Source organism: Chrysemys picta, chromosome 9, assembly GCF_011386835.1.
Source record: "Chrysemys picta bellii isolate R12L10 chromosome 9, ASM1138683v2, whole genome shotgun sequence".
Classification (NCBI taxonomy): Eukaryota; Metazoa; Chordata; order Testudines; family Emydidae; genus Chrysemys; species Chrysemys picta.
Window position 1 is genome coordinate 54,704,752 of NC_088799.1, and position 24,600 is coordinate 54,729,351.

Below are 24,600 nucleotides of genomic sequence, written 5' to 3' on the forward strand. Positions count from 1 at the left end.
TAGTCTGCTAGCACATAAATGTTTGTAGTGTCCAGAGTAGCATGGACAAACATGTTAGCTAACAAGTTGATTGGCAATAACAAACCTTTGATTCTTGTGATGTCAAATTTCACTAGATATCCAGTCATCAGTTTTCCAAGCTAGATAGTATGTGCATTTTTGATATAAAGCCACACTTTGTTTTGTAAATACATTTCAGGCCTTCTTTATATCCCCACCCCCAGCTGGCCAATGATGCCAGCCTGTTGTCCACCTGTCTCATTTTCTAAAAAGCTCCTTTGTGTTTTCTCCTATGATATGCCTCACACTTGGGAGAAGCTCACTGTAAACATCCACAAAGCTGTCCTCCTCCTCCAAATCTGTGTCAGACTCCCTTTTGTCATGGAGCCTACAGAAAACGTGACAGCAGTTAGACCGCTGATATGCTGAGACTCCGCCTATTATGCTGACCTATACTGTCTCGTATTTCCCCATCTGTCTATCCATTGTTGTCTCTTGTCTGATACATAGCTTGTAAGCTCTTTGGGGCAGTGGGGTCTAGTGGAAACAGCACTGGACTGTGACCCCAGGAACCTGAGTGCTATTCCTGGCACTGCTACTGGCCTGCTAGGTGACCTTGGGGACATTGTTCTGTGCCTCAGTTCCCCCATGTGTAACTGATGCTGATCACACTACCTTTGTAAAGCACTTACAGAGCTATATAGGAAAAGCACTATATAAAAGCAATTTGCAGTGTTGTTGTAGCTATGTTGGTCCCAGGATATTAGAGAGACAAGGTGGGCGAGGTAATATCTTTTATTGGATCAACTTCTATTGGCAAAAGACAAGCTTGTCTCTTCGCCAACAGAAGCTGGTCCAATAAAAGACATTACCTCACCCACCTTGTCTCTATATAAAAGCCAGGTATTTTTTTTCTGTTTGTACACCAGCTAGCACAATGGAGTTCTCGTCCATAAATGCTACAGTAATACAAATAATAATACATCAGGAAGAAGCTGAACAGGGCACAAGCCCCTTTTCAGATCACCTTTAAATAAGAGTAATTCATATACAAAGAAAGACACGTGGGGTGTTCATGTTTGAGGAGCTGCACCAAATTCATAATTCATTAAGTAACATGTTTGTGGACATATGTTTGTGTGTTTCTGAACTATATTTGGATGTACTGGCTATAAAAAGCCCTCAGTGCAAAGTGACCTTTAGCAGAAGTCAGATCTCCTGTCCGTGCTGTTGCTGACTGCCCACGAGAGAAGATCCAAGCCTATTAAAATTGCATTTCTTCTCTTCTTGTTCCCCATGAGGATGACTAAAGAGGCCATATCTCTGCACGCCCTGAATGAGACATTAAACAGGTCACAAAGGATTGTATGTGTTAGTACTACAAGGAGGAACAAGTCAAGGCTCCATTGTGCTGGGAAGGGGCTATAGCAAGATGGGGCAAGGGAAGAAACTAACTACCAGAGTGACAGGTCTGTATATTAGATGAGCCTGTACTTGTTTCTTAATTCTTTATGGGAAATAGAGGGGGTATAAACATGAACTTGGAGGCTGATGGGTCTCAGATCACAAGGAGTCTCCTTGTTTCTCCTTTATCTCTGAAAACAACCAACCACCTGTTTTGTGAACAAGCCTTTGTATAGTTTGCAGGCATTTAGCCCTGTGGCCCGGGTGCATGAGTGCTTTGCCATCAGCCTGAATGCAACCACTTGATCCCCAATCATAAATGATCTCTTTTTTAAAAAGTTGCAATTTGATTATGGGCCAGCAGGAAATTCTAATGTTTCCATATTCAACCATACGCTAATGTTCTGATAAGGTCCGGTTCTGAACAAGTGTTTTTAGGTGAGCCCAGGCCCAGGATGGGTTAGAAGTAAAGAGCTTAGAACCCAGTGGATTCAAAAGACAAGAAAGGAAGGAAGGCAGCTCACAGAGGAAACTCTATTTCATATTGTGTCTCTCATCAATTGCCTGGTAACATATTACCACTTTCTTTAATTTGCAGACTATTTTTCTAATTTAAATAGTTAACAGTTCATATTAAAATTAAAGGGGAAGGAAAGCAAAAGATTTGAAAATGCTCCTATAGTTACTGGAGATGGGTAAAGTATAGTCCCTTTTTACTACAAAGTATATATACGGGAATCCCAGGTCTGACATTATTGTGCAAATGTTATCTAACAAAGGAGGCTTGAGTATGTGTAAAGCTGGTGTCTGCTTAAATAAACATTATTGTAGTAAAAGTGGCTGTTGTAAAACAAATATATTATTGCAGCTGGGATGCAGTATTTCAATTAACATTTCTAATATCCCAACATCTGCATATTTGTATGCACATTATTTATACTATGGAAATGCCCAGGAAAGGAACCCCAAAGATCAATGCCCCACTGTGCTAGACACTATAGAGACAATTAACAAAGAAGATTGTCAGATCTCTGGAGAAAAGACTGTCTACGTGTCAGGACACAAGTGTGTGAACACACACATATAGGTGGAGTTGGGATGGGAGGAAGAGGTAACAAAAGGAACAGAACACAGTGGCCACTACTGGCAAAATTGGGTAATTCAGCATGAGATCTCCAGTTTCTCTGATTTAACTAGTGCTGTAACAAGTGCTTCAATCTTCCTGCTACACAAGATCACTGACTGTACTATTAAATCAGCTGTAACAAATTAGCAAAAAGGCAGCATTCACCTGTATATCTAAGAACAAGACTGAGGACAGTGTGTCTTAACATAAAATTCTATACAGAGAAATATGCATGCTGAGAGAGACACCAGAGAATGATGTGGAAAGAGAAGAGCAAGTAACTTTTCAGTAGGAAGTGTAAGGAGCTGCTGTGAGTTGTGTGAATAAATCTTTACAAGGTTAGGAATTATTTACTTCATTTACATTTATATAGAGCTATGAACCCTCGTGCTTCAGGGCATAAACCAGCCACCAGATAATGGGGTTGGTAAGAAACTTTTCCTTAGAGTGGGGTATTCTGCCACTGTTCATTATGGGGGATTTTGCCCTTCTTCTGAAACATGGTACCAATCACTACTGGAGACAAGACACTGGACTATAGGTCTGATTGGTATGGAAATTCTGATGTTCCATGGTTCTGTGAATAACATTACCCATTACAGTAAAAGTGACAGGTGATTAGAAGCCTGTGGAGAATTGAGGTCTTAAGTGAGGAGCAAGCAAAGGAAAGATATAAGTGTATGGTTGGTATCATGAAAATAGGATAAAGAGGTGGTGTGTGGGACATAGTGTTATACACGAGTTTGCGACTGTGATGACCTGGAATATGAACATTTATAGCTTAGCTCTAAAAGTAATAAAAATGAAGGTGTCTGATGTTCTGGAAAGGATCTAAACTCAGGGAAAGAAAAGCCATGAGCATTAAATAACTTATTTTTAAAAAGCCTCTTTTTTCCATATAGCGTTCAATAACCTTCATAAGAATGTGAGCTCTGATTTTACTGGATGTGTTATAAGTGCAGTGCTGTATATTTACAGGAAGAGCAGCAGGAAGATTTTAAAAGCTTTCTTGTAAAGGATCAGGATTTGTTTTGTGCTTGTACAGAACAAGATTGACATGAGGTGCGTGACAAAGTTCCGCCTCTATCTTGGTAGGTCCTGCGCTTATTGGCGGATTTTCTTGCCTCAGAGATTCACCATGTGGGTTAGGGAACAGCCCAGAGACCTTCCCCTCTGGAAGAACCCACAGTCCAGGTCAACTGGGAGGTTTGGGGGGGAACCCAGGCCTGCCCTCTACTCCAGATTCCAGCCCAGGGCCCTGTGGACTGCAGCTGTCTATAGTGCCTCCTGTAACTGCTGCATGACAGCTACAACTCCCTGGGCTATTTCCCCATGGCCTCCTCCAAACACCTTCCTTATTCTCACCACAGGACCTTCCTCCTGGTGTCTGATCACGCTTGTGCTCCTCAGTCCTCCAGCAGCACACCCTCTCACTCTCAGCTCCTTGCACCTTTTGCTCCTCACACTCCCACCACAAACTGAAGTGAGCTCCTTTTTAAAACCCAGGTGCCCTGATTAGCCTGTCTTAATTGATTCTAGCAGCTTCTTCTTAATTGGCTTCAGGTGTCCTAATTAGCCTGCCTGCCTTAACTGGTTCTAGCAAGTTCCTGATTACTCTAGTGCAGCCCCTGCTCTGGTCACTCAGGGAACAGAAAACTACTCATCCAGTGACCAGTATATTTGTCCTCTACCAGACTCCTGTACCCCACTGGTCTGGGTGTGTCACATATCCCTCCCCCCTGCTCAACGCCAAGGGGTTGGGCAGCTTGGGACACCAGACAGTGCACACGTGACAAGCCATCGGCGTTACCATGACGGCTCCCTGCTCTGTGTTGCACATGGAACTGGAAAGGTTGGAGGGATAAGAACCATCTGGTCACCGTTGTGTTCTTCTCCTTGTTCCACTGCATCCATTGAAGAGGGGCATGGTCGGTCACGAGGACAAATCTGCGCCCGAGCATGTAGTAGCGCAATGTTTCCATGGCCCATTTTACAGCAAGGCATTCTTTCTCCACCACTGCATATTTTCGTTCCCTTGGAAGGAGTTTCCGACTGAGGTATAGAATTGAGTGTTCCTCCTCCCCGACCATCTGTGATAGAACGGCCCCCAACCCTACTTCCGATGCATCCGTCTGCAGGATAAACTCCTTGGTGAAATCAGGGGCTATCAGTACAGGGTTACTGCATAGGGCAGTCCGTAGGTCTGTGAATGCTTCCTCTGCTGCGTCAGACCATCTCACCAGATCAGGTCCACGGGCTTTCACTAGGTCTGTCAGGGGGCTTGCCCTTGTGGCAAAGTGGGGGATAAATCGTTGGTAATACCCCACCACACCTAGGAACACCCGGACTTGTTTCTTGCGACTTGGTTGGGGCCAATTTTGGATGGCCTCTAACTTGTTCACTTGGGGTTTTACCAAACCTTTTCCCACAATGTAGCCAAGATATTTGGCTTCTGTAAACCCTACAGCGCACTTGGCAGGGTTTGCTGTAAGGTCAGCTCACCTGAAGGTATCAAGGACTGCCTCCACCTTCTCCAGGTGGGTTTCCCAGTCTGGGGTATGAATGACCACATCATCCAAGTAGGCAGCAGCATAACTGTTATGCGGGCATAATAGCTTGTCTATGAGGCGCTGGAAGGTAGCTGGGGCCCCATGTAGTCCAAAAGGGAGGACAGTATATTGAAAAAGACCCTCTGGTGTAGAGAACACAGTCTTTTCCTTTGCATCTTCTGCAAGGGGAATCTGCCAGTACCCCTTTGTCAAGTCTAGGGTAGTCAAGTACTGGGCATTACCCAGACGGTCCATTAGCTCATCTATGCGAGGTATGGGGTACACGTCGAACTGGGATACTTCGTTTAGTCGCCGGAAGTCATTGCAAAATCTTGTGGTGCCATCAGGTTTGGGCACCAGCACGATTGGGCTGGACCACTGACTGTGGGATTCTTCGATGATCCCCAACTCCAGCATTTTTTTTACTTCTGCTTTTATTTCCTCCCTTTTTGCCGCTGGCACCCGATAGGGCCTCATTGTTACTCTGGCCCCAGGGTTCGTGACGATGTGGTGATATGTCTCGGTTGTTCGACCCGGTTTTGTCGAGAACACATCTTGGTTCCGGAAGATCATCTCAGACACCTCATTCTTCTGGTCTGGTGTTAAATCGGGAGACACTCTCACCTGTTTGGAAAGCTTGTTTTCCTGGGTTAGGTCTTTTTGGACCATTGTGCATGCCTCTTGTGCATGCCAGGGTTTCAGAAGGTTAACGTGATAAATCTGTTCTTGTTTTCTGCGTCCTGGCTGCCACACCTTGTAGGTTACTTCCCCCACGGGTTCAGCCACCTCACAGGGCCCCTGCCATTGGGCCAGAAGCTTGCTTTCTGCTGTGGGTACCAACACCATAACCCAATCCCCTGGTTGGAACTGTTGCACTTTTGCCTGGCGATTGTAATGGGTTCGCTGGGCCTCCTGTGCCTTCTCCAAATGTTCCCGTACAATAGGAGTAACCCGGGCTATCCGGTCTCGCATCTGCATTACATGCTCTATTATATTTCTCCCCTCATTGGGGTCCTCTTCCCAGATCTCTTTGGCGATATCTAGTATGCCACGGGGATGACACCCGTATAATAACTCGAAGGGGGAAAACCCAGTTGAGGCCTGAGGTACCTCCCGGATAGCGAACATAAGGTAGGGTAGTAGGGTGTCCCAATCCTTCCCGTCCCAACTTACCACCTTCCTTATCATAGCCTTGAGGGTTCGGTTAAACCTTTCTACCAACCCATCAGTCTGTGGATGGTAGACCAAAGTTCTCAAGGTATGTATATGGAGCAGCGTACAGAGGTCCTTCATTAGCTTCGACATAAATGGGGTTCCTTGGTTGGTTAATATCTCCTTCGGTAGCCCCATTCGGGCAAAGATCCCCACCAGGTCTTTGGCTATAGTTTTAGAGGTCGTGTTCCGCAGGGGGACGGCTTCTGGGTAGCGAGTAGCATAGTCCAAAACAAGTATATATTGGTGGCCCCAAGCCGTCTTCTCCAGGGGTCCCACTAGGTCCATGGCTATTCGCTCAAAGGGGACCTCTATGATGGGAAGGGGTACTAAAGGTGCCCTCAAGTGGGGACGGGGACTGTGCAGCTGACACTCCGGGCAGGAGGCACAGTACCTCCGCACTTCTTCATGTACTCCGGGCCAGAAGAACCGTTGTAGGACTCATGCCAGGGTCTTCTCTACCCCCAAATGCCCCCCCAAAAAGATGACCATGAGCAAGACTTAATACAGCATTCTGGTGTTTTTGAGGTACTAGGATCTGCTGTACCTTCTGCCCCTGTACTGGTGCAACCCGGTACAAGAGATCCTTCTTCATTATGAAGTAGGGTCCTGGTCCCTGGGTTTTCCCTTCCACGGGGACCCCATCTATTTCAGTCACCTCCTTCCTAATGTTGTCATACCTTGGGTCTTCTGCCTGGTCCCGTCCAAAATTTCCTCTCCCGGGGCTAATCTGCCCAAGATCTAGGGGACCAGTCTCTGTTGCCTCTACTGGTTCAGAAGCATTAGGGTGGGGGTCAGATTCAGGTGCTTCTCCCTCCTGCGTGGCCTCCTCTTCAGCTGCGCAGGTCCGCCTACCTACAAGAGCGACCCTCTGGCTTTGGATCAGTATTCGGGTTCCCAAGGCCTTAGCTGCCCTTCTTTCCCTTTTTGTCTTTCTACCCTGTCTGGGGGTGGAGAACAAATCTGGGGATATTTCAGAGAAGATTGGGGGTTGACAGTCTGCTGTGGATGCCTCACTAATTTTAGGCATCCCCATCTTTCTCCAATCCCCCTACTGGGAGTAAGTTTCCAAACCCTGGAAAGTCCCTCCCTATGAGCACCGGGTATGGGAGTTTAGGGACTACACCTGCTGCTACCTCAGTAGTGTTCCCTTGGATCTCGATTTTTACTAGGATGGTGGGGTAGTAACTAACTGTCCCATGGACACATGTTATCCCCGTATGTTTAGCCTGTAGCAGCTGACTACGCTTCACGAGCTTCCCTGAGATAAGCGTGATAGCACTCCCTGAATCAACCAGTGCCATGGTCCCTACCCCCATTTAGTTTCACTGGTCTGGTATACATATGTGGGGTTAGTGAGACCCCCCACAAGGTGGATTAGGGAGCATGGATCTGCCCAGTTCCCCAGGTTACACTGCATAGGCTCCTCAGCATTGGGACACTATGCAGCTATTGGTCCCCACTCCCCACAGGCATAACATATGTATGGAGCCCTAGGTGTTCCCGGGCTCTTGATTTGGGCAGTCTAACATCATGATCCTCTTCTCCCTCAGTGCTCCGACTCTTTGTGGCCTCTGATGGGCCTTCAGCCTCTCTCTTTTTCCACCTGGGCCCTCCTGGTGGCCCAGTCACCCAAACTTTAGGGCTTGGTGCTGCTAGTTTAACCCGGGGTGCCTCTTCCTTAACTGGTCAGGTCAGCTCCCTCGCTGTCCTTCGCCTCTCTACCAGGGCGACAACCTCGTCATAGGTGGAGGGTTCGTTCTGGCTTACCCAGGCACGAAGGTGGTAGTCCCCTCATGCATCAGTCGATGACCAGAACCGCTAGTATCTCTTCCAGACTCCGGGACTCTGTTTGCAACCACTTTCGTGCGAGATGGATGAGGTCATACAATTGGGACCGCGGGGTTTTGTCTTCCTGGTACCTCCAACTGTGATACTGCTGGGCCCGCACTGCTGTCGTTACCCCAGATCTGGCCAGGATCTCTGCTTTCAACTGGGGGTAGTCTGCCGCACCCTCTTCAGGCAGATCATGGTAGGCCTTCTGGGCCTCCCCACACAGGAATGGGGCAAGGATGCCAGACCACTGATCTCGAGGCCAGGCCTCCCGTAGGGCTGTCCTCTCAAAGGCCAGAAGGTATGCCTGTACATCATCCTCCCATGTCATTTTCTGCAGCCAATGGCTGGCCCGTATGAGCCGTGTCCCATCCTGGCTGCGATTCAGCTCTGTAAGGGACTTTACCTGGTTTACCAGTTCCCGCAACATAGCTCGGTCTTGAGCAGCCTGGTCCATCAGCACACGATTAGTCTCTTGCTGCAGCCTCACTGCCTCCTGTTGGGCAGCTGCCTGGACACAGGTAGCCTCCTGCTGGGCCGCCGTAGCTAGTATCAGTGCCCCTATTGTGGTGAAAAAAAATAAACCCTCTCTGTTTTTGTTGCTGTTTTGTTTTTTTTAAAATCACTCTCCTTCTTCCACCGTGCTGTGCACCCCAAGATCCCACCCCTGACACCAGTGTGACAAAATTCCTCCTCTATCTTGGTGGGTCCTGCGCTTATTGGCGGATTTTCTTGCCTCAGAGATTCACCATGTGGGTTGGGGAACAGCCCAGAGACCTTCCCCTCTGGAAGAACCTACAGTCCAGGTCAATTGGGAGGTTTGGGGGGAACCCAGGCCCGCCCTCTACTCCGGGTTCCAGGCCAGGGCCCTGTGGACTGCAGCTGTCTATAGTGCCTCCTGTAACTGCTGCCTGAGAGCTACAACTCCCTGGGCTACTTCCCCATGGCCTCCTCCAAACACCTTCCTTATTCTCACCACAGGACCTTCCTCCTGGTGTCTGATCACGCTTGTGCTCCTCAGTCCTCCAGCAACACACCCTCTCACTCAGCTCCTCTTACTCCCAGCTCCTCACACTCACACCACAAACTGAAGTGAGCTCCTTTTAAAACCCAAGTGCCCTGATTAGCCTGCCTTAATTGATTCTAGTAGCTTCTTAATTGGCTCCAGGTGTCCTAATTAGCCTGCCTGCTTTAACTGGTTCTAGCAGGTTCCTGATTACTGTAGTGCAGCCCCTGCTCTGGTCACTCAGGGAACAGAAAACTACTCATCCAGTGACCAGTATATTTGCCTTCTACCAGACTCCTGTACCCCACTGGTCTGGGTGTGTCACAGGTGGTATTAATTTAGTAGTAAACTCATTGGTTACCACTTTTAAAAAGTAAAGAAACTTATTACTCTATAATCGGAGTGCTTCACAATTATTAATAAATTCTCATAAGACCCCAGTGAGATTAGGAAATATAACTACTCCCATTTTACATTAAAAACAGGCACAACGTTAATTTATTTGCCCAAAAAGCGGCACAGCTGGTAACAAAAATCAAGTTTTCCTGACTGCCAGCCCTGTGTCTTAAACACAGGACCATCCTGCCCTACATTAAGAACAGAATAATGGCCATACTGGGTCAGACCAAAGGTCCACCCAGCCCAGTATCCTGTCTACCGACAGTGACCAATGCCAGGTGTCCCAGAGGGAGTGAACCTAACAGGTAATGATCAAGTGATCTCTCTCCTGCCATCCATCTCCACCCTCTGACAAACAGAATCTAGGGACACCATTCCTTACCCATTCTGGATAATAGCCACTAATGGACTTCTCTCCTGTTTGCTATATGTGGATGCCAACCTGATGTTTGCCTAAATTTGTAATTGCATCAGTTTGTGTAAGTGTAATAATTCTTATTTTTGAAATGGAACCCAAAGAAATGTGAGCTATTTAAAAAGTCAGATAACCTACCGTCATCCTTTGACGAGAGGGGAATACATTTTCATTGGCAAAGTGAATATTGGGGCAATGTGAGAGCTAATCTATTCCCCAAAGGCTCAAGATGCAAAATTTTCCTGGGGTTTGCTCCTATTAATGAAGGGTCATTTCCATGTATCATAATATTGTAAAACCACTTCATAATTTCAAGTGGTCACTGCAGTGTGAATTGGCATTTTCAGAGGGGACACTTGTGAATGTTTCAGTTTTGGCTTGAAGGTGGTTTAAAACATCTGCAAGTAGCTTAAAGGCGGGGAGCAGTTTCTCCCAAGAACAAAAATGGCTGGAAAAGCCAGGGAATATTAAAGCAACATTATTAAATATTAAAAGCAACAGAGAAAAATTATTGCATCAGTGGTGACCCATTTTCATCAATAATTAAATCTATTGGCCATTTTCACCATTTATGTAGAAGAAAGCTTGTGAAAACAAACCATGAATCTTCATTCACCCAGCTCGGTCAATGAGCCATTACAATCTGTAATGAATAATTCACTCAGCCTTTTATCTCTGACTTGTCCAAAAACTGACTCTTACAAATATGTTTGCTCATCTTTTCCAACAAATGTTACCTAAATAAGTTTCAGGCTGTAGATAGTTGACAAAGTGTGATGAAGTGGGGATTTTCCTTTGTTATGTTGTATATGAGCCTGTGTGAGTCTTACTGTTTTGCATGAATGCTGTGTGTACAGGAGTGCTGCCAGCTTTTCTGTCGCCCTAGGTGGCGGAAGGTCCCGCCCCAAAATGCCAGCCACCACAGAGGCGGCGGAAGGTCCTGCCGCCGAAATACCGCCGCAGTTGCCGCCCCCCAAATTGTAGCGCCCTAGGCAACCGCCTAGGTCGCCTAATGGATTGTGCCAGCCCTGTGTGTGTACCTGAGTTTCCCTGTGTATTGCACCAATGTCTAGGTGGTGGGAATAAGGGGGTGTGACTTGCGGAGGCTGCTCCAGCTGCTTGCACCGATGCTATAGCCGCCCCTTTGTAACCTGAGACCCAGAAGGGGGATGCGACCAGGTGACTCTTGGCCCGGGAAGCGAGACAAAGGCCGGAGGAGGAGCAACGGGCAGGGCAGGGGCCAGACAGCTGGAAACGAGTCAGTCTTGGCTGGCTTGGGATTCAGGGGGAGGACCAGAGCCCTAGCTCTGGGTTCCCTTCCCCCCAAGATGCACTTGGCTGAAAATCTCTGATTTCTGTTCTAACAAGTTTTGTCCTACGCTGTGTTCCTGTCGACTAATAAACCTTCTGTTTTACTGGCTGGCTGAGAGTAACATCTGACTGCGGAGTTGGGATGCGGGGCCCTCTGGCTTCCCCAGGAGCCCCGCCTGGGCAGACTCGCTGTGGGAAGCGCACAGTGTGGAAGGGGATGCTGAATGCTCCAAGGTCAGACCTAGGAAGATCGAAGCTGTGTAAGCTTCTTGTCCTGGAGACATTATGCTCAGAGAGAGGAGGCATGCTCCCCCAGAGTCCTGACTGGCTTCATATGGAGTAGTTCCAGAGCATTGAACCAGTGACTCCCACCGAGACACAAAGTGTTTGCTGACAGCTATTCCTTTGAGTATCTAATCTGTGAGCTGTGTGATTAGTCACTAAATCATAGTATTGTTCCTGTTCTCTACCTGATACTTTCATATAAATAGTAGGGTTTGAACTCTTGAACCTTCACTGCTAATAGCATGAGTCTGTACTACTGGAGCTGATGTACTGACTATTACATTAAGAAATAAGTGTGATAATGAGCCACTAGAAGGAGACTTAGGGTATGACTACACTACGAAATTAGGTCGAATTTATAGAAGCCGCTTTTTTAGAAATCGTTTTTATACTGTCGATTGTGTGTGTCCCCACACAAAATGCTCTAAGTGCATTAAGTCGGCGGACTGCGTCCACAGTACCGAGGCTAGCGTCAACTTCCGGAGCATTGCACTGTGGGTAGCTATCCCACAGTTCCCGCAGTCTCCACCACCCATTGGAATTCTGGGTTGAGATCCCAATGCCTGATGAGGCAAAAACAGTGTCACGGGGGATTCTGGGTACATGTCGTCAGGCCCCCCTCCCTCCGTGAGACCAATGGCAGACAATCATTTCGCGCCTTTTTTCCTGTGTTACCTGTGCAGACGACATACCACGGCAAGCATGGAGCCCACTCAGCTCAGCTCACCATCACCATATGTCATCTGGGTGCCGGCAGATGTGGGACTGCATTGCTATACAGCAGCAGCTCCTTGCCTTTTGGCAGCAGATGGTGCATTACGATTGGTAGCCATCGTCGTCATACTCCTCAGTGAGTTCGATCAGAGGTGCCTGGGCAGACATGTTTTGTCTCCTGGAGACTCAGTCCTGCTGGCAGTCCTATTGCACCATCTTGATGATGATGGCTAGCAATCGTAATGCAACTTCTTCTGCCAAGCACCCAGAAGATGCCGATGGCTATCAGTCATGCTGCACCGTCTGCTGCCAGCCTAAGATGTAAAAGATAGATGGAGTGGATCAAAACAATAAATGGACCAGATTTGTTCTGTATTCATTTGCTTCCCCCTCCTTCCGTGAAATCAACGGCCTGCTAAACCCAGGGTTTTGAATTCAATCTTTTGGGGGGGGGCATTCTGTGTGACAGTTGTTTGTGCTTCTCCCTGGTGCACAGCCACCTTTGTTGATTTTAATTCCCTGTAAGCCATGTCGTCAGTCGCCCCTCCCTCCTCCGTCAGACAATAGTTTTGTGCCTTTTTTCAGACCAGACGCCATAGCACTGGGATCATGGAGCCTGCTCACATCACCACGGCAATTATGAGCACTATGAACACCACGCGCATTGTCCTGGAGTATATGCAGAGCCAGGACATGCCAAAGCAAAACCAGGACCCAGCCGATGAGGCGATTGTAGCGCGGCGACGAGAGTGATGAGGAAATTGACATGGACATAGACCTCACAGAAGGTACAGGCCCCAGCAATGTGCAAATCATGGTGTTACTTAGGCAGGTTCATGCCGTGGAACGCCGATTCTGGGCCCGGGAAACAAGCACAGACTGGTGGGACCGCATCATGTTGCAGATGTGGGACGATTCCCAGTGGCTGCGAAACTTTAGCATGCGTAAGGGCACTTTCATGGAACTTTGTGACTTGCTTTCCCCTGCCCTGAAGCGCCAGAATACCAGGATGAGAGCAGCCCTCACAGTTGAGAAGCGAGTGGCGATAGCTCTGTGGAAGCTTGCAACGCCAGACAGCTACCGGTCAGTCGGGAATCAATTTGGAGTGGACAAATCTACTGTGGGGGCTGCTGTGATCCAAGTTGCCAGGGCAATCAAAGACCTGGTGATATCAAGGGTAGTGACTCTGATAGTGACGTGCAGGCCATAGTGGATGGCTTTGCTGCAATGGGATTCCCAAACTGTGGTGGGGCAATAGACGGAACCCATATCCCTATCTTGTCACCGGAGCACCAAGCCACCGAGTACATAAACCGCAAGGGGTACTTTTCAATGCTGCTGCAAGCCCTGGTGGATCACAAGGGACGTTTCACCAACATCAATGTGGGATGGCCGGGAAAGGTACATGATGCTCGCGTCTTCAGGCACTCTGGTCTGTTTCGAAAGCTGGAGGAAGGGACTTTCTTCCCGGACCAAAAAATAACCGTTGGGGATGTTGAAATGCCTATCGTGATCCTTGGGGACCCAGCCTACCCCTTAATGCCATGGCTCATGAAGCCGTACACAGGCAGCCTGGACAGTAGTCAGGGCCTGTTCAACTACAGGCTGAGCAAGTGCCGAATGGTGGTGGAATGTGCATTTGGACATTTAAAAGCGCGCTGGCGCAGTTTACTGACTGGGATAGACCTCAGCGAAACCAATATTCCCATTGTTATTACTGCTTGCTATGCGCTCCACAATATCTGTGAGAGTAAGGGGAAGACATTTATGGTGGGGTGGGAGGCTGAGGCAAATCGCCTGGCCACTGATTACGCGCAGCCAGACACCAGGGCAGTTAGAAGAGTACAGCAGGGCACGCTGCACATCAGAGAAGCTTTGAAAACCAGTTTTGTGACTGGCCAGGCTACGGTGTGAAACTTCTGTTTGTTTCTCCTTGATGAACTCCCCCTCCCCGTTCACTCTACTTCCCTGTAAGCTAACCACCCTCCCCTCCCCCCTTCGATCACCGCTTGCAGAGGCAATAAAGTCATTGTTACTTCACATTCATGCATTCTTTATTAATTCATCACACAACTAGGGGGATAACTGCCAAGGTAGCCCACGAGGGGTGGAGGAGGAGGGAAGCACCGGGTGGGGTGGGGGAAGAGGGAAGGACAAGGACACACTGCACTTTAAACCTTTAACACTTATTGAAGGCCAGCCTTCTGTTGCTTGGGCAATCCTCTGGGGTGGAGTGGCTGCGTGGCCGGAGGCCCCCCCACGGCGTTCTTGGGCGTCTGGCTGAGGAGGCTATGGAATTTGGGGAGGAGGGCTGGTGGTTACACAGGGGCTGTAGCGGCGGTCTCTGCTCCTGCTGCCTTTCCTGCAGCTCAACCATACGCTGGGGCATATCAGTTTGATGCTCCAGCAGCCGGAGCATCGACTCTTGCCTTCTATCAGCAATCTGACACCACACATCCTCTTCAGCCCGCCACTTGCTCTCTTCAGCTCGCCACCTCTCCTCTCGTTCATATTGTGCTTTTCTGCACTCTGACATTGTCTGCCTCCACACATTCTGCTGTGCTCTGTCAGTATGGGAGGACATCTGGAGCTCTGGGAACATATCATCCCAAGTCCGCCTTTTCTCCTTCTAATCTTCACTAGCCTCTGCAAAGGAGAAACATTTGCAGCTGGTTAAGGAAAAGGGAGAGGTGGTTAAAAAGACACATTTTAGAGAACAATGGGTACACTCTTTCACGTTAAATTTTGCTGTTCACATTACACAGCACATGTGCTTCTGTTACAAGGTCGCATTTTTCCTCTTATATTGAGGGCCTGCCGGTTTGGTGTGAGAGATCACTCACGCAGTGCCAGGCAACAGAATTCGGCTTGCAGGCAGCCACGGTAAGCCACAGTCTTTTGGCTTTTTTAACATTCATAACATGTGGGAATGGTTTCAAACAGCAGCGCCCTCATTTCCCATACCAAGCGGCCGTTGGGTTGGCCATTTAAAATGGGTTAGCAATGTAAAAGGAGGGGCTGCGGTTTCCGGGTTAACATGCAGCACAAACCCAACTAACCCCCCTTCCCCTTCACACCCAATTCTCTGGGATGATCATTTCACCCCTCCCCCCCACCGCGTGGCTAACAGCGGGGAATATTTCTGTTCAGTCGAGCAGGAACAGGCGCCTCTGAATGTCCCCTTAATAAAATCACCCCATTTCAACCAGGTGACCGTGAATGATATCACTCTCCTGAGGATAACAAAGAGAGATAAGGAATGGATGTTGTCTGCATGCCAGAAAACACTGGGACCATACGCTGCCTTACTTTGTTATGCAATGATTCCAGACTACGTGCTACTGGCCTGGAGTGGTAAAGTGTCCTACCATGGCGGACGGAATAAGGCCGCCCTCCCCAGAAACCTTTTGCAAAGGCTTTGGGAGTACATGAAGGAGAGCTTTCTGGAGATGTCCCTGGAGGCTTTCCGCTCCATCCCCATATACTTTTCCATTAGCTGTACTGGCCGCGAATGCCAGGGCAAATTAATCATTAAACACGCTTGCTTTTAAACCATGTGTAATATTTACAAAGGTACACTCACCAGAGGTGCCTTGTGTGCCCTCAGGGTCTGGGAGCATGCCTTGGGTGAGTTCGGGGGTTCCAGGTTCCAGGTCCAGGGTGATAAACATATCCTGGCTGTTGGGGAAAGCAGTTTCTCTGCTTCCTTGCTGGGAGCTATCGTCATTGTTTTCATCATCGTCTTCCTTGTACCCCAAAACCGCTTCTGTGTTGCGTGATTCTCCATTGATGGAATCAAAGCACAGGGTTGGGGTAGTGGTGGCTGCACCCCCTAGCATGGCATGCAGCTCAGCGTAGAAGTGGCATGTCTGCGGCTCTGCCCCGGACCTTCTGTTTGCCTCTCTGGTTTTGTGGTAGGCTTGCCTTAGCTCCTTTATTTCCATGCAGCACTGCTGTTATGGCCTCTGTCCTTCATGCCCTTTGAGACTTTTTCTAATGTTTTGGCATTTCGTTTATTGCAATGGAGTTCAGCTAGCACTGATTCATCTCCCCATATGACGAGCAGATCCCGTACCTCCCATTCAGTCCATGCTGGAGCTCTTTTGCGATCCTGGGACTCCATCATGGTTATCTGTGCTGATGAGCTCCGCATGGTCACCTGTGCTCTCCACACTGGGCAAACAGGAAATGAAATTCAAAATTTCACAGGCCTTTTCCTGTCTACCTGGCCAGTGCATCTGAGTTGAGAGTGCTGTCCAGAGCGGTCACAATGAAGCACTCTGGGATAGCTCCCGGAGGCCAATAACGTCGAATTCCGTCCACACTACCCCAAATCCGACCCGGAAAGGCCGATTTCAGCGCTAATCCCCTCGTCGGAGGTGAAGTAAAGAAATCGGTTTAAAGGGCCCTTTAAGTTGAAAAAAGGGCTTCGTTGTGTGAACGTGTCCAGGCTTAATTCGATTTAACGCTGCTAAATTCGACCTAAACTCGTAGTGTAGACCAGGCCAAAGATCCACGGTACTGAAATGAGTTACACTGACCTTGGTAAGCTAATTCTATTTCTGCCCAACATAAATTTCATTTTCTAATTAAACAAATTTCCTTTGTGATTAAACAAATCTCTGTTACTGGCCTAAAATTCCCTTTTGGCAAACATTTATATGAAAGTGTTTACACTTTTATGAATATTCCCAAGGGGGTAAAATGAGATGTAAGCATGGTTAACGCAAAATGTTATTTGAAGTTAGTCGCCAAAAAAATTCTCATTATATATTACAGCAAAAAAGGGGGTGGAAATCAGCTCTTAATAGGTTTGAGTATCCACTGTTCCTACGATCTAAAGTGAAAAGAGAGAGAGATTATCCAATGACATGAAAACTACTGGATATTTTGGCATTTCAAAAACATCAGACAAAGATGAAAAGATAGACCAGGAAATGTAATATTTGTAAGGCAAAAAATTATACTTTTAGTCTAGGAAGCTCACCAAATGCAACAGATCTCAAACTCTTTGGAGCAGGGCCAGGCTTTTCATTCTGTGTTTATAGTGCCTCGCATAATAGGGTCCTGGTCCCTGACTTGGGCTCCTCAGCACTATCACAAAACAAATAAAACAGTAGTAAGAATACCCAGGGACCACTCTGCTTGAAACAGAGTCTTGCAATTCAATAGCTGTTAGTTGCCAGAGACAGTTTTTCAAGATAGCCTGAAGTTCATTCCGTTAAAAAAAAAAAAAAATCAAGGCTAACTGACCTTCTGATGAACATAAGAATGGCCGTACTGGGTCAAACCAAAAGTCCATCTAGCCCAGTATCCTGTCTACCGACAGTGACCAATGCCAGGTGTCCCAGAGGGAGTGAATCTAACAGGTAATGATCAAGTGATCTCTCTCCTGCCATTCATCTCCACCCTCTGACAAACAGAGTCTAGGGACACCATTTCTTACCCATCCTGGCTAATAGCCATTAATGGACTTAACCACCATGAATTTATCCAGTTCTCTTTTAAACGTTGTTATAGTCAATACTTGGCCAATTCAGGGATCCCTTGTTATCTGTATGAAACCTAGGCAAAAAAACCTTTCAGTCTAAAGTGTTTCAACAGCTTCAAGATTCTAGAATTACCCAAAAGTTGCACCTCAGGGGAACAATTTAATTGGGATCTTAGTTAAGCTAAATTACCCTAAATTATTCCTGAGGAACACTATCAAAATGGACAGTGACCAGCATATTCCACTCCTTTACATCTACAGAACAGCAGTGAATGAGTATAAAGCATGCTCCCTACCTCCTCATGTTTTGACATAAATTCAACAGAATAGCACCTCATAAAATTAGGGTTACCATACGTCTGGATTTTCCCAGACATGTCCGGCTTTTTGGTCCTCAAATCCCCGCCCAGGAGGAATTTCCAAAAAGCGGGACATGTCTGGGAAAATAGGGAGGCATGGTAAGGGGACCGCCTCCTCCCTGGGCTCCAACTTTCCCGGTTCCTGCTGCTCTCCCCAGCGCAGCAGCAGCCGGAGCCTGGGAGGAGGTGGCTGCGAGCTTGGATGCCGCCACCGGCCGGCACCGCTCAGCCGGAACCGGGGCCAGAGCCGAGCCGGGCCAGAGCCGCTGGGACTGGGGCTGAAGGTGCTCGGCCGCTGGCCGGCATCGCTCGGCCAGGACCGGGGCCGGTGCCCCGGGGCCGAGCCAAGCTGGAGTTGCTGGGGCCGGGGGTGCTCAGCCGGGGTCGGGTCGGAGCCGCTTGGCCGGAACCAGGGCCGGCGCCCCAGGGCCCGAGCCGAGCCGGGCCGGAGCTGCTGGGGCCAGAGCCTCTTGGCTGGCCGCCGGAGGGAGCCACTCGGCCGGGGGTGCCGGACTGGGCCGCACCTCCTTGCACTCCCCCCCGCTGCCCCAGCTTACCTGCTGCCTGCCTGCCTGTTTCAGGCTTCCCGCGAACATTTGATTCACGGGAAGCAGGGGAGGGGAAGGAGCAGGGGGGCGGAGCATTCAGGGGAGGGGAAGGAGTTGGGGCGGGGAAGAGGTGGAGTTGGGGTGGGGGCGGGGCCCCTTGGAGTGTCCTCTTTTTCCAGGACTGCAATATGGTAACCCTAATAAAATAAACTTTCTGATAGAGGTCACATGGAGAAACTTCAAAATCATGATACCTCATTTAGTTATATTATTCATAGGAAATATGAAAATATACTACTTTCTTAGAAATCAGAAGGAAAATCATAAGTACTTACTAGCTGGAAGAGAGACCAATACAGCTACCAATTACAAAATAGTCTTTTTTGTGCTGCAGCTACTTGGTTCTGCCATATTTAAAGAGCTGTCTCTAGAAAAGCTGGGGGGAAAAGTTCCTATAAAAGGAAAACATTGCAAGAGGGAGACAGGAGTGCTGAGAGGCATAGAACCACCCTATAAATCATGTATATGATGGAAACCATTTTAAGCCAGGGGGTGTAGTAGCACTCCTAGTTCTAGCATCTATGTAGGAAGAGTTAGTAGGGACTAGGAAGTCACCAGCCATGGTACTGAGGGAGGCAAGAAAAAGGCTGGTTTTAAGTATAGTATTATGTAAGTATTAGCTATTATAATATTTTTGTGGTAGATTTTATACAGGGTTGATTTAAGTGTTATGTAGGATCAATTTGGGTCCTAAAATGAAACTCTCAATGAGATTAGACTGAGCTTGATAGGTCACTATTAGTAGACATTTAATCTCTTATGATAAGAATGAGGGTGTCTGATAAACTAATTCAGATAACCTTGACTGTCTTTGAAGAAGACTATGTGATGACTACTTCTAAAGGTACACAGACTACATCAAGCAACTGAAGCTCAACTGGCAAACACCTTCAAAAGGAGTCATAATGACTTCCAAGTAAAATGGAGGAATCTTAAACTGGATCTGAAGTTAGCCATAATGCAGCAGAAGTGGAGCCCTCTTTCAGTGCAGAAGTTCAGATATGCTGATTCTAATAATGACTCTGGTTCTTATATTCCACAGGGTGGAAAACAGGCTGCAGACAGTGGAGACTCAGTTCAAAGAGCTGAACTCTGCCATGGAGAAACTGACACAGAAACTGCAGTTTCAGGATAAAACCCTGGAGAAGCAGATGGGCGAGGATGAGTTGTGGATATCCTTGCTGGAGGGCAGGTGAGCCACGGAAGAAAAAAAACAGCTGTTTCCCCTCCATGTATCAGCTGGGAGACTAGAGAATTGAGAAACCTGTGTAACATTCTATATGTGCAGGTGAAGATGAATGGGTTTAGGCTACACTGAGTGAAAAGAATACAACTTTCTTTCTACATCCAGGAATGATGTAGGCTTTGAATTGCCTTTTACCACAAGAGAATACAGTTTGTTGATCTCAGCAAATGCAAGCCAAATTCCATTCCAAGTGCAAAAACTTCTAAAGAAATTTTAAATATGCACTAAATATTATTATATCTTAAAAAAAACCCCACACCATTTCTAAGAATACCAGAGACACCGTATGCTCTTTCAAAATCTTTCAGATAACTGTGTCCCACTATAAGCAGTAAAAATCAGAATCTTATTAATGCCCTGGTTTTGTTTTGCTAGCAAATAAGGCCAAATCTTTCACATTTTGGTGCCTGAAGTTAGGCTCCCATAACCATATTTAGACATCTAAATAACAGGCTTTTTTTAAAGATCCCGAGCTACTCACAGTTCCCATGGAAAGCAACGACAGCTGCAAGAGCACAGTGCTTTGAAAAACAGGCTACTTAGGTGCCTCTTACAGCTGTGTAACTATGGGCACATAAGTAGTCTCACTGAACTCAATGGGACTACTTTCGAGTAAAAATACACACATGCTTAAGCCTCTGCAGAACTGGGGTCTAAATATGGATTTCAGAGCTCACATTTGGGCCCCCCCACTTTTGAAAATCTTGGCCTAAATAAATTAATCGCAGTCAAAAATGAATGCAAATTGCTTAGTTGGAGGCCTATCACATTAATATCAATAACTGCAACAAAAATAAATAGCACTTCATAAAACACATACTTGAACCTAATGATTTTAGATGAAACAGGATAGATCTGGTGGAGAAAAATCAGGTAAAACAAAAAATATTAGCTTCTACATCCTTTTCAGAACTTTCTAGTCCCTTTAGGAGGGAGTGTTCCTTAAGCTTCTCTCCCTTAGTTGGTGCCTTTAGTTAGAACAGGAACTGGAGCTGAGTGAGAACACCGGACAGCCATTGGTTTGCTGTGTAACCTTGCCAAGTAATTTAACCTCTCTGTGCCTCAGTTTATCCATCAGTAAAATGGGTGTATGATTCTGATACTGCAGAAACCGAAATAAAACTATGTACTACTCTAGGAGCTGTACATCAACTAAAAACCCAAACAAAACCAGAATAGTCCCCCAAATACTGTTTTTTCTTTTCTTCTAGGTGTTGTGGTATTAAGTTTAATAGAACATATGTAGGACCCTACCAAATTCACGGCCCATTTTGGTCAGTTTTGCAGACAGAATTTTAAAATTGGTCAACTTCACAATTTCAGATTACATCTGAAATTTCACAGTGTGGTAATGTGGTGCAGATCCTGACCCAAAGTGGGGTTGTGGGGTCCGCAAAGCTGTTGTTGGGAGGTGGCGGGATTACCACTTTCATTTCTGCATTGCCTGCACAGCTGGGCTCTGAAGGCAGCAGCTGCGGAGCTTCCTGTAGTCAGAGGAGGCTCCCGGCGAGTGGAGGTGAGTCTGATCTCCCCATGCTGCTAGGAGCACCTCAGCCAGGGGCTTCTAGCTGCTAGTCCTGGCCAGCTGGGGTGGAAGAGGACTTCCTCTTCCCTGCATGGCCCCTCTAGGGGGAGATCAGACCCACCTCCGGGTACCTCCCCAGTCTGTAGGAAGCTCCATGGCTGGGCAGCAGCCCCAGGACTTCCTGCACCTGGAGGAGGATCCCAGAGGTGGAGGTGGGTACGATCATCCCATGCTACTGGGAGCACCCTAGCCGGGGGCTGCTAGACCTGGCCAGTGGTGGGTTAATGCACAGGCTCTGTGAGGGGCCCCAACCAATTTCGGGAGGCCCTGGAAAAATGGGTGCCTTGAGCACCAACAGGAGCGGGAGGTGCCATTCAGGGGAAGAGGAAATCCTGTCCCTCCCCAGCCAGATGGGACTAGCAGCTAGGAGCCCCTGGCTGGGGTGCTTCCAGCAGCACGGGAGATCAGATTTCATGGATTTCATTTTATATTATTTCACAGTCTGAGACATGTTTTTCACTGCCGTGAAATTGGTAGGGCCCTAAACATATGTAAACAAATGAGTCAACAGTGTAACACTGTTGCAAAAAAAGCGAACATCATTCTGGGATGTATTAGCAGGAGCAAGACACAAGATGTAATTCTTCCGCTCTACTCCATGCTGATTAGGCCTCAGCTGGAGTATTGTGTCCAGTTCTGGGTGCCACATTTCAGGAAAGATGTGGACAAATTGGAGGAAGTCCAGAGAAGAGCAATAAAAATGATTAAAGGTCAAGAAAACATGACCTATGAGGGAAGATTGAAAAAATTGGGTTTGTTTAGTCTGGAAAAGAGAAGACTGAGAGGGGACATGATATCAGTTTTCAAGTACATAAAAGGTTGTTACAAGGAGGAGGGAGAAAAATTGTTCTTCTTGTCCTATCCTCAGAGATTAAGAAGCAATGGGCTTAAATTGAATCAAGGGAGGTTTAGATTGGATATTAGGAAAAACTTCCTGTCTCTCAGGGTGGCTAAGCGCTGGAATAAATTGCCTAGGGAGGTTGTGGAATCTCCATCATTGGAGATTTTTCAGGTCAGGTTAGACAAATACCTATCAGGGATGGTCTAGATAATACTTAGTCCTGCCATGAGTGCAGGGGACTGGACTAGATGACCTCTCGAGGTCCCTTCCATTCCTATGATTCTGTGAAAGCACTTATTCAGATAAGTGTTACTACACAAGTGCAAAACGATCTTTTCTTTCTTTTTTTATTCTTTTTCCTCCAGGAAGCCTTGAGGGAAATTGTCTAAGGTATACACTAGAAAAGGTACACTAATCATCTAAGGTATACACATTTATTGTGGTAACTGATCTGGTCAGAGCTCAGCTGCAGCAGCAATCAGTTAGTTTCAAAAGACTGCCTTCATTCAACTAATTCTTAGACTCAGCTGAATAATTAAACGCAGGTCAGGAGTTTTAGATGCAATAGGATTCTTAGTCAAACTGTAAAAGGCTATAAAAAGTACATTGGGAAAAATGAACTAATGATCCCTGAAATTGACCTTAACAATGACTTCAGGGAAATGGAAATTCTACCCACTTTTTCATTCAAATTCAAGTTCACCTACACTATAAGAAACCTGACAACACCCCTTCAGACACTCTGTGTTTGCCTTTTAAGTAGAAGGCTTACTGTGATGTGATGGCTGCATTACCAGGGATTGCTGGGGTTACAGACCACCAGAATTCTCCACTTATTACCTAAATGGGAATGAACTGAAGTATACGGGAAGTATTTTTGTCTGAGAAATGGTTTCTGTCTCCATCTCTGTGGCAGGTTCACTTCAGTGGAGATAAATCTTTTCTACAGCTATGTCAGTGAAATGCTTTGCTGCTTGCATTCCTGTGTCAGAGTGAAGCTGCCAGATCTGGTGGGAAGCCTCCCCACATTAGCCTCTGTCATGAGGCGCAAAGGCAAGAACCAGAGAATTAGACTGGTGTGGGAAGCAGTGCTGGAGATGCTGGGGCTGCAAGAAGGAGATATCTTAGCTCTATGCACCTTTTTCATCATACATTGCTCTGAAGCACAATATTACCCAGCTAACCAGAGGCAAAAGTACACCAGTGATATCAGCACGATGATAACCAAGGTGGTGAAGAACCAGATCCTTCGAGAGAGCCTGCTGTGTGCTGTCCAGGTGGTAGAGAATGGCAGAGCACAGAGGGATCCAAAAAAGATAATAACCCTTGTCCAAAAATAACTTATGTGGCAGATTTCTTAAACTCCCTTACCCACTTAGGACAAACAAGCTTACAACCTAAACAGGTTCCTACATAAAGACGCAATTACATACCTGTGCATGTGTATATCAACACACAGATCCATATGTACAAATGCTCTCAACCATGACACACTAAAGTGTATCATGAGTCTGAAAAGCCAGGCAGATTCCCAGAATTAATACAGCAGTCATATAAGATTTTCATCACCATCATGTACACGCGTACATGCAAATGTGTAGCCAGAGGCTGCTGGGAGGGACACACAGATTCTTCTGTTTCTTAGCTAAAATATTTTGACACTTGCATAATGCTGAAGAGTTAAAATGCCAACATTTTCCAGCATAAAATCTGCTTTGCTGTACTTTGTATTCTCATTGCATGTCTATGAAAGCTGTAAACTGTAGTATGAAACTTAAACTAATTTCTTATAATAAAACTCCTTGGTTTATCATTTAATGTGTGTACTGCTCTGTGGAAAATCAGTATTTTCACAGAATCCTAGGAATATAGGACTGGAAGGGATATCATGATGTCATCAAGACCAGTCCACCATCCTGAGGCAGGACAAAGCATACTTTAGACCAGTGGTCTCCAAAGTGGGGTGCATGCACCCCAGGGGGTGTGCAAGAGGATCCTTGGGGGTGCGTGGCAGGAGGAGTGTTTTGTTTTGTTTTTTGCTTCGTCAGGAAGGAGTCCGAGTGGCTTCTTTTTTTTTTTTTGCTTTGGCAGTTCGGGCGGGAGTCCGAGCGGCTTTTTTTTTTTTGCTTCAGCGCGGCAGGTGGTGCGTGCTCAAAAATTTTTTACTGACAGGGGTGCGCGATCAAAAAAGTTTGGAGACCACTGCTTTAGACCAT

General features: G+C 47.0%; 1 protein-coding gene across 1 annotated transcript; it reads left to right on the forward strand.

Annotated features, from left to right (window-relative positions):
* The first annotated feature begins 1,149 nt into the window (after positions 1-1,149).
* On the forward strand, positions 1,150-24,202 carry SMCO1 (single-pass membrane protein with coiled-coil domains 1). Its single transcript, XM_005303623.5, has 3 exons — positions 1,150-1,352; positions 19,755-19,904; positions 23,301-24,202. Exons 1-3 carry the CDS (start codon positions 1,297-1,299, stop codon positions 23,722-23,724), a joined length of 630 nt encoding a protein of 209 aa, XP_005303680.3. The 5' UTR covers positions 1,150-1,296; the 3' UTR covers positions 23,725-24,202.
* The last annotated feature ends 398 nt before the right edge of the window (positions 24,203-24,600 follow it).

Excerpts from the sequence above, each read along its gene's own strand:
- SMCO1 (XM_005303623.5), top strand. The coding sequence starts at position 1,297 with ATGAGGATGACTAAAGAGGCCATATCTCTGCACGCCCTGAATGAGACA. Across the intron at positions 1,353-19,754 it reads CTGAATGAGACATTAAACAG|GGTGGAAAACAGGCTGCAGA; the intron begins GTCACAAAGGAT and ends TATATTCCACAG. Across the intron at positions 19,905-23,300 it reads ATATCCTTGCTGGAGGGCAG|GTTCACTTCAGTGGAGATAA; the intron begins GTGAGCCACGGA and ends TCTCTGTGGCAG.